The following is a 10,024-nucleotide window of genomic DNA, read 5'->3' as shown; positions in this document are numbered from 1 at the left end:
TAATTTGGTTACAATTTCAGATTTTAGGATAATTCTAACTAACAAAGATGCTTGACTTTTTGCATTCTGGAGGTATCCTGGAATTCTAGAAATTTGGTAGTGTAAGGCTGTACGCACGTATTACGTACGCATCATTTCATTATGTTTATAACTTTTTTTTTTCTTGTCATAGAAGAGCCTCTGAGACAGCGTGGTCCAAACACATGATACAGCTAGTAAAATTGTCAACTGAAATCCCCGCACTACAAATCAAGTTCATAAGAATAAAATTCAAACTTTCAACTAAGCCATACCTCATCTTAGCTTCATGCAATATCTTAATACGAAACATGATGTATAAAGAAAAATGAAGCACAAGTAACATTTTTATAATCAATAAGATTTCAAAATAAATCAACAGAAGATTCTTTCACGTCAAGATATTAATATTCTAGTGTTGAAGAGAAGCAGAAGAAATCACATCACTGGCCTGCTTATTCAACTATTTCATTTTAAATTCAACGTGGTGCTTTCATTAGTTAGCTCAACTTTTGGCAATTGACTTCAACATATGTGCATTAGTATCCTAAGTTCTTCACATACACAACCCTGCATAAACTTGAGACCTTGAATTCTCCTGTATGCGTGATTAGAATCTTGCTAAGAAGTAGAAAACTAAGTTTAGGATATGGAAGTTATAACTACTACTAGCTTCTCATAAAAAAATCGCATCTGGGATGTGGAACCAAACATGCTCAAGGTTTTAAATTGCAATCACATTTGTCAAGTTTTTTGGTATTGCAGAAAATCGCAGACAAATGCAACTGATGTGACCATAATTACTGTCATGGAAACCTCCAAAGCCTTTGTGACCAATATCATAGCTGCAAACCGTTTTCGAAAACCTTGAACATGCTAAATAGCATATTTCTATACCTATCATTTCATTACCCAATATTATAACAATGGCAAAAGGAACACTCATAACCCTCCCAAGATTTCTTTGCTTGATGACCCTCTTCATCATGGCAAGTGCAAGTACACAATCCCCAAACTACATGGATGTTGACTGCCACCACTCAAAAGAACAAGCCCTCACCCTGACATACCAAACCAACCTTAACGAAACCCTCTCACAGCTCTCTTCTGATGCCACCACAGGCAAAGGATATAGCCACACCACCGCAGGAAATGGCACAGTTGATGCTGTGTATGGCCTCTATGATTGCAGGGGTGATCTCACAGGATATTTCTGCCAGTTCTGTGTCTTTACTGCGGCCTCAGAGATTCTCCAGCGCTGTCCTAACAGATCCTCTGCTGTGATATGGTACGACTACTGCATTCTCAGGTACTCAAACCATAACTTTATAGGGAATCTTACCACAACCCCATCATGGTATATTTCGGAGTCAAAGAACATCACTGATCCAGAAGAACCTCAGAAAGCTGAGGATTACATGCAAAGTTTGAGAAGAGAAGCCACTGTGGAGACCAACAAGTTATATGCAATGGGAGGGTTCAATTTGAGTCATGGAGAGGAAAGGTATGGGTTGGTGCAGTGCAGTAGGGACCTTACTAATGAGGAGTGCAGCCAGTGTTTGGAGGCTATGATAGACGAAGTTCCTCAGTGTTGTCGGGCAAAGCTAGGATGGCAGGTTTTGGCTCCAAGTTGTCTTATAAAGTATAGTGATTATATGTTCTACCAGATTACTAATCAGACATCTTCTCCTTTACCTAATCCAGGTACATATAAGTAGTGGATTAATTGTTCAACTTTTTTGCTTATTAAAACTATTTTGGTTTCTTGATTCTATCTTGCACTCTGCACTGCCCACTCAAGTGTGTCAAATTGCAAATTGAGAAACTAGTCTTTCAATTCTGTTTACTGGGTTGGTTAATTGGTTTTGTTAGTAAGACTAAAAGACTTGCTATGTGTAACTATCATGGTTAACTCTTAATTAAGTTTGTAATAATGGAGAGCCTATGGTTCCTAAATTTAAAAAGGACAACATAGTACTATAAACTCCTGTTACGATGGAATCAAGTGAAGGGTCTGAATCTGATTCGTTCAGAATTATATATTGGGAGAAAAGAGAAATAAGGGAAGAAAATATCTGTTATTAGCAATCTCAATGCCTCATTCAATACATGAGTATCCCATTTGTTTATGTGAGCAATAAGGAGGTTCAGGACCTATTTCATGTCATATATTGAAACGGTCATTCAGGCACACAGATCGAGGATTTAATATGTGAGCAATCAGCAGCAGTCAGGAAATTCTTATTTAAGTAAAAAAGGAGTTTGTTTGCAGAATATGTTAATTACTTTTGAAGAATTTTTCATTGTAAGTGTTTATTTTTATAATTTGCATTTTGATGTATTTAGAAAATGGAAAACAAAACTAAATAAAACTTATAACACATCTCCTATCAATAGGAATCCTTTGACAAATAACAAATCGGAAATTCCTTATATTATATCTGTGTATTTATGGAATGCATTTGGTTTATAAGAGAAAATAAATGACATGTTCATCTTCGCTAATGTTGCACTTGCAGCTAAGAAGGGAGGTACAATTAATTCAAAAACCTTGATCATTACCATAGTGAGTGTGTTGGTGGCGGTAGCTCTACTAAGTTTCTCTGCCTACTACTGGAGGTATCTGTCTAATAAAGGTAAATTAACATTACATACCCCCATGCTGAAAGTTCTCACCAATGGCAATAGTGCAAAATACAAACTGACAAGTTTCCTTGCTATATGCATTGCTATCAGACTCAGAGACCACTCCTTTATCTTTTCATGACCATATTCAAAGAGAGAATGCACTGAATGCAGACCTTCCTACAATCCCTTTAATCTGGATTCGCCAGAGCACTAATAACTTTTCAGAGTTGTCTAAATTAGGAGAAGGTGGATTTGGTCCTGTTTACAAGGTGTCATTGAATTTTGGATGTGCATGCAAGTTGTGTACAACTTTGCTTTGACTCTTAGTTGCTATAATTACTTATCCTTTTATTTCTTTTCAATGTTTTATTTCAGGGTAATTTAGAGGATGGAACCGAAATTGCTGTCAAAAGACTCTCTAAAACATCTGGTCAAGGTTTGGAGGAGTTCAAGAATGAAGTGATCTTCATAGCCAAACTGCAACATAGGAACCTAGTGAGACTACTGGGTTGCTGCATTGAGGAAAATGAAAAGCTGCTTGTGTATGAGTACATGACAAATTCCGGGCTTGACTCTCACCTGTTCAGTATGTTTTAACTAAACTAAATGCCTTCATTTTTTTCCTTTTTATTTTGTTTTTATTGTCTGTACAAGTCTGTGGAGAACTAGACATTAGCAGCTTTAAAATATTACTACGTGGTGGTAGTAGTTTGGAGGAGTAAGTTTATTGTCAAAATTAAACTTTCTATAAATATTCTCTCTGTACCTTTGATTGAAGAACCATATGTATATGATGGAACAGAATTAGAAAATTTCACTATTTGACAGCCTTCAAAATATTGCTTGCACGGCACGTGTCGTTAGTGAATCTTGTAGGACAGGTCATCCTTGCAAGACACTTTGAAGCACAATTTCTATCAAGAAACGAGTAAAATCTTTTGTAAACCACTTAAATACGCGACAAAGTATTGGAAGTGACAGAGTAACCTTGCTGTCGCAATCTATTGAGATTCAGCGCTTATCTCTTTGATTCGTCACACTTATTCCACTTGAGGTGTTAGATTGTGGGACATATGATACCTCAGAAAAGTCATTTTAAAATATAATGGTGTCCCATTATCTTATATTATGGACATTAAGTCTGGTGTTTTTGTCAGAATTCGTGCTTCTATTAGCACATTGTGCATATTGCAATCTAAATGTAGTTATACATGCAATGAGATTTCTTGAAAAGATGGAAAAAATAAAAGTTCCTCAATAACACAAATTCCATGTACAACTTTGTTAATTGTTTTCTGCTCCATATATTAGTGTTAACAAACCTTTCCTCTGTCACTTGCATGTAGATCAGGAAAAAAGAAAGCAACTAGATTGGAAGCTACGACTGAGGATTATTAATGGAATTGCAAAAGGCCTTTTGTACCTTCATGAAGACTCTAGACTTCGAATAATACATAGAGATATGAAAGCTAGCAATGTACTTCTGGATCAAGAGATGAATCCAAAAATATCAGATTTTGGATTGGCAAGGACATTTGAAAAAGGCCAAAGTCAGGAAAATACAAACAGAGTCATGGGCACCTAGTATGTATTAGAGCATGTTTGGATAAAATCTTAGAAGGGTCTTTAAGAACTCTATTAAAAAATACTCTTTACTTTCAGTAGAAAAACTTTCAAAAACCCTTCCACACCTATCCAAACATACTCTTAGTCATAACTTTTTTAGCATGACATGTTAATATGTAACTAATTACACAAATTATCTATTTTAATTGTTCTTTTAATTTTAAACAGTGGATACATGGCTCCAGAATATGCTATGGAAGGGTTATATTCAGTGAAATCTGATGTTTTCAGCTTTGGAGTTCTTTTATTAGAAATCATATGTGGAAGAAGGAATAGTGGATTCTATCTTTCAAACCATGGTCAAAGTCTTCTACTATATGTGAGTTTTCCTGCTATCATATCATTAAAACATTTGTATCTGTTTCAAGTTGAATTTCTAATCATTTTCATATTTGCATGCAGAGTTGGAGACTTTGGTGTGAAGGAAAAAGCTTGGAATTGTTAGATCCAATGCTAGAAAAGACATACAAAGGCAGTGAAGTTATGAAGTGCATACACATTGGTTTGTTGTGTGTTCAGGAAGATGCAGCAGATCGACCAACCATGTCCACAGTTGTTGTCATGCTGGCAAGTGACACAATGGTCCTTCCAAATCCTAATCATCCTGCGTTTTCAGTTGGAAGAAAGACCAAGGAAGAAGAATCAACATCAAAAACTTCCAAGGATCCTTCTGTTAATGAAGTAACAGTAACAAATATTCTACCCAGGTAGTGGTGGATAAGCATGGCACAAAGCTTAGAGTATGTTTGGATACAATTTAGAAACACATTTAAAATTTAATAGTGTGTTTGAATTTTAAATTCTTTATAAATTCTCAATCCAAATAAAATATTTCACATCAAAAAATTTGAAAATTTTCAAACAAATGAATTACTATGACAGTAGTTTATAAGTAAATTTTTTTCTGTGAAAATATAACAGCTATTACCCATATTATATTTTCATTAATAAATTGTTACACTAGTGTTTTCATTGATAATAACACCACAAGCACCTCTAGAATAGAGCCAATGTTTTGTCCATATGAAAATGTCTTCCTCCGTCTCTTCTAATTGCTTTCAAATCGGACTCATGAGTTCAAGAATTACTCTACCGGAATCCTCCTCCCTCCATTGAGCTTAATTTAATATTTTATCTGTTTAAATACATTTTTCGAGAAGCATTTATGAAAAAACTGAAGAAAAAATGAATTAATATTAATGTCATGGGCAATACATAACATAAAAAGAAGCATCTATATATAACCACTTTTGGAATTTTCGCCATTACCTTGGTCTTTGTAGTTTGTATTTTGTTTACGTAGAGAAGCTTACATCAGAAATAATCACTGAATTAAATGGAATGCTATCAAAATTCTTGAAAAAATCACACCAATAACAATCGTTAATGTTAATGTTAATGTGCTCCATATAATCTCATTTATTACAGTAATATTTTATTTATACCATATGTGTCATATATTTTTTCTTTCATGCATTATTTAACTATCAAAATTAAAAATAAAATATTTACTAAAAAGTTGGACAATTTTAGTAAATTTGTATAAAAAATGATACATCTATTATTATAATTTGATGGTCACGAGGATATTAATATAAATGAAAGGAGAATTGTCAAAATTAAAATTATACAAAATAAACATATATTTTAAACACATATGAGAGTGACTGGGAGGCTTTTGTTGAAAAACCAATCTAAATTTTTAATCATTAATCAAGAGGTGGATTGAATCCCACTATTATAATGAGATGTAGGTCAGAGATGAGAGTGAAAGATATATATTAATTCAGTCTTGGACAATTTCAAAGCTGGGGAGAGTGTACAATTTTTGGCTCTTTTTTATTATTATTTATTTGTGTGTAAACTAATAGGACGTTTTAACTAACCGTGCCCTTTAAAATTGACTTTCGTTCTTGTACTTAAAAAAAAATACCTACTTACTTTTTTTTAAAATTATCTTTGAATTTGTGAAATAAAATTCAGAAATTATTCAATTTATCATAAAAAATTTATTTATTAATATTTTTATTAATAAAAATAATACATTAAACTTTGTTGATGTTATATAAATGATTCAATTTATCATTATTATTAATGTTATCAGTGGTCGTAAAAGATTAAGACAATTTTTTTAAAATTTACAAAAAAAAAACAAAAGATCAAATTTTAATCCGAGAGATAAAAATAATTTTACCCCAGTTTTAAAAGACTAAGAACAAAATTTCTGAATTTCAAAGGAATTAAAACATAATTAAATCATAAATTTATTATCCAATATAATTGGCGAAAGATATTTTCCCACAAATATGTGAAGTCAAAAAAAAAAAAAAAAAAATATATATATATATATATATATATATATGATACTAATATTCAATAATTAAGTTTATAAATAATAGCCTTTATATTTGTAGTCCACCTTTTTCTTTAGTATATCCAAAGTATTTTTCAGTCAGAAAACAAATACTTATCTCTAAAAATATTGAGATTTACTTTTTTTAAAAATAAAAGGTGATTTAATGTATCTTTTAAATATTCCAACATCATTTCATGCTCATACATGTTCGTGTTCATGTTGGGATGCAAGCAAAGTCCCACATCATTAAATTAAGAGGATGAGGATGGACATGTTGAGATGCAAGTAAAGTCTCACATCATTCAAACAAGAGGATGGACATGGATTTATATATACACAGTTGTCTCCATTAGTAGAGAGGCCTTTTGGGTGATATCCAAAAGCAAAACCGTGAGGGCTTGGACCCAAAGCGGACAATATCTCACCAACATGGAGACATGTGTATGTGTGTGGTAACCTCTTATGCTCAACAAGTGGTATCAGAGCTAATGGTTTGATCAGGTGACCGGCTCGACGAGTATGATGGCCGGCAAGTGGATCCAAGTTTGGGATCCCTTGTGTTGAAAGGTGATTTAATGTATCTTTTAAATATTCCAACATCATTTCATGCTCATACATGTTCGTGTTCATGTTGGGATGCAAGCAAAGTCCCACATCATTAAATTAAGAGGATGAGGATGGACATGTTGAGATGCAAGTAAAGTCTCACATCATTCAAACAAGAGGATGGACATGGATTTATATATACACAGTTGTCTCCATTAGTAGAGAGGCCTTTTGGGTGATATCCAAAAGCAAAACCGTGAGGGCTTGGACCCAAAGCGGACAATATCTCACCAACATGGAGACATGTGTATGTGTGTGGTAACCTCTTATGCTCAACAAGTGGTATCAGAGCTAATGGTTTGATCAGGTGACCGGCTCGACGAGTATGATGGCCGGCAAGTGGATCCAAGTTTGGGATCCCTTGTGTTGAAAGTCTTCCTAAACGGTAGAGGGTTAGGAGGCGTGTGCCGCTGTCATGAGGGAGGTCATGATGGAGCGGCATCCAAGTTTGGGATCCCTTGTGTCGAAAGTCTTCCTAAACGGTAGAGGGTTAGGAGGCGTGTCCTGCTGTCTTGATGGAGCGGCATCCATGTTTGGGATCCCTTGTGTCGAAAGTCTTCCTAAACGGTAGAGGGTTAGGAGGCGTGTCCCGATGTCATGAGGGAGATCATAATGGAGTGGCACCCAAGTTTGGGATCCCTTGTGTTGAAAGTCTTTCTAAACGGCAGAGGGTTAGGAGGCATGTCCCGCTGTCACGAGGGAGATCATGATGGAGCAGCATCCAAGTTTGGGATCCCTTGTGTTGAAAGTCTTCCTAGACGCTAGAGGGTTAGGAGGCGTTTCCCGTCATGAGGGAGGTCATGATGGAGCGGCCACCATCGGATAATACTCGTAGTTTTCGCTGCAGGGAAGGGGGTAAAACCGTGGTCCTTTATTTAAAGGGAGGATTGTTGGGATGCAAGCAAAGTCACACATCATTCAAACAAGGATGGACATGAGTTTATATACACACAGTTGTCTCTATTGGTAGAGAGGCCTTTTGGGTGATATCCAAAAGCAAAATCGTGAGGGCTTGAGCCCAAAGCGGACAATATCTCACCAATGTGGAGACATGTGTATGTGTGTGGTAACCCCCTGGGCTCAACAAGAAGAAGACCATCGCACAAAAAGACTATTCTGCTGCAACTTTTGATCAACGTCAATGGATGCAGGTATGTGTTACTAACCTTAACTTTGTAATCTGAGACAATGGTTCTTAATATTGATTAATGAAAAATTTCTATTTGCCTTAAGAAATTTATCCCAACAAGTGGTATTAGTTAGAGCCACCGTTGTCATTAAGTTATGGGGTTCTAAAGCGTATTATTACAATATTTTTCTTCATTGATAGTACGTGTATTTGAATGCGTTGGTCTTATGATAGCTTCCATTTGGTTTAATTGGTTGTATGAATACGAGAAAAATTGAATTTTTTTTAACATGATTGATTAAAGTTTTTTTTTGTATTGTGAAATCGTATAATTTTCCATGAATGTTATATATATATATAACAATTTTGTAATGATCCAAAAGATATTGTCAAATAAAGAATTTTTAAGCATTTTAATTTTCTCACCAGAAGTGAGATCATTGTATAATAATGAAATAAAAGAATATTTTCTTCACCGGAAGTAGGAAAATAATATGAAAAGTGAAAAGAAAAAGGATAGATAAAGACATGGTATTATGTTTGATCCTTTGAGTACCACCAGAAGTGGAATAATTTTGTCAAAGTCATTGTTGTAATATTAAATAATATTTAGGAAAATTATATGATCAATATATTAAATTCCACATTATCGAAATCTTAATGGCATTCGCATAAGAATTATTTTCTTGAAATTTGAAGTTCTCTCAACCATTGATATTATGTTCAAATTTAAATTGATATTTTTTTATATCAAATTTGAGTGCGAATTTTGACAAATTATTGACCCTCTTTATTAATTAATTGTCTACTAATTTTAATTAAATTAATTGATGTAATATATTATTGTTCTTATCGAAGATCGGTGGTAGGGACGATCTGCTGGGTAAGGTCGATGAGCCTCCTTCACTGGTACGTTTGATGCTCCAAGATGGGGGTGGTACCTGCAAAAGAGACTCCAATGCTAAAGTTAGGGTTTGTGTGTGTATAAGTATCGTATAAGTAATGCACGTACCTTAGTGTGAATTAGGGTTCTCCTGGGCCTTGGGCCTGAGATCAGTTTATGACCTATCCGGAGGCCGAGCTGACGTGGCTTAGCGCGTATCCGAGGTCACTTTACGCTGAGATGCTGAGCTTGAGCTCGGCATAGCGGTACGGTTAGTACACTAGCCCCCCGAGCTCCGAAGACCGTGGGTCGAGGAGTTAAGACCGAGCTCCTCAAGGGGCGGTGACTCTTCGTGTATGCTTGTCTGTCAAGGTGCCATATGTCGTAACTATCACCTCGTTCTCGAAAACGTGCAGGCGGCGCGTTAATGGAAGTGACGGTTATGCAATGATGGTTTGCCTTCGTCATAATGGGCTTCCATTAATGTGTCGTCAGGCGTACCCCCTGACCGACACGTGTCGTGCCGTTTTAAATTTTGGAAAAACCCTTTTCTCTCTCTCGCGCCCATTCCCATTTCACTTTACTCATTTCACTTTTTTTCTTCCTGCCTTCTCGCGCGCTCTGCTCATTTCCCACCTTCCTCTTCTCTATTTCCGTCGACGTTTCCGGCAACTAGGTCCTTCTCCTTCCTTTTCGTTCTTTTATTTGTCAAAGGGGTACCAGGTACTTCAATTTCCCTGTTCTTTCTTTCTTCTCCAATCTTCCTTTCTTCGAGTCT

General features: G+C 35.4%; 1 protein-coding gene across 2 annotated transcripts; it reads left to right on the top strand.

Moving 5' to 3' along the window:
- Positions 1–515: 515 nt before the first annotated feature.
- Positions 516–5,118, top strand: LOC109807188 (cysteine-rich receptor-like protein kinase 10). 2 transcript variants are annotated; one of them, XM_029273601.2, is made up of 7 exons: positions 516–1,722; positions 2,538–2,654; positions 2,755–2,915; positions 3,022–3,232; positions 3,993–4,230; positions 4,441–4,591; positions 4,675–5,118. In XM_029273601.2, exons 1-7 carry the CDS (start codon positions 945–947, stop codon positions 4,981–4,983), a joined length of 1,965 nt encoding a protein of 654 aa, XP_029129434.1. In that variant the 5' UTR covers positions 516–944; the 3' UTR covers positions 4,984–5,118. The 2 variants fall into 2 exon arrangements, with proteins under 2 accessions (XP_029129434.1, XP_082921944.1); XM_083065818.1 differs by lacking the exons at positions 516–1,722; positions 2,538–2,654; positions 2,755–2,915 and having other exon boundaries at positions 3,095–3,232; positions 3,998–4,230.
- Positions 5,119–10,024: the final 4,906 nt, after the last annotated feature.

This window comes from Cajanus cajan, chromosome 10, assembly GCF_000230855.2.
Source record: "Cajanus cajan strain Asha chromosome 10, NIPB_CcT2T_4, whole genome shotgun sequence".
Taxonomy (NCBI): Eukaryota; Viridiplantae; Streptophyta; class Magnoliopsida; order Fabales; family Fabaceae; genus Cajanus; species Cajanus cajan.
Note: the sequence above shows the minus strand (reverse complement) of the source record. Positions and strands in the feature narration are given on the sequence as shown.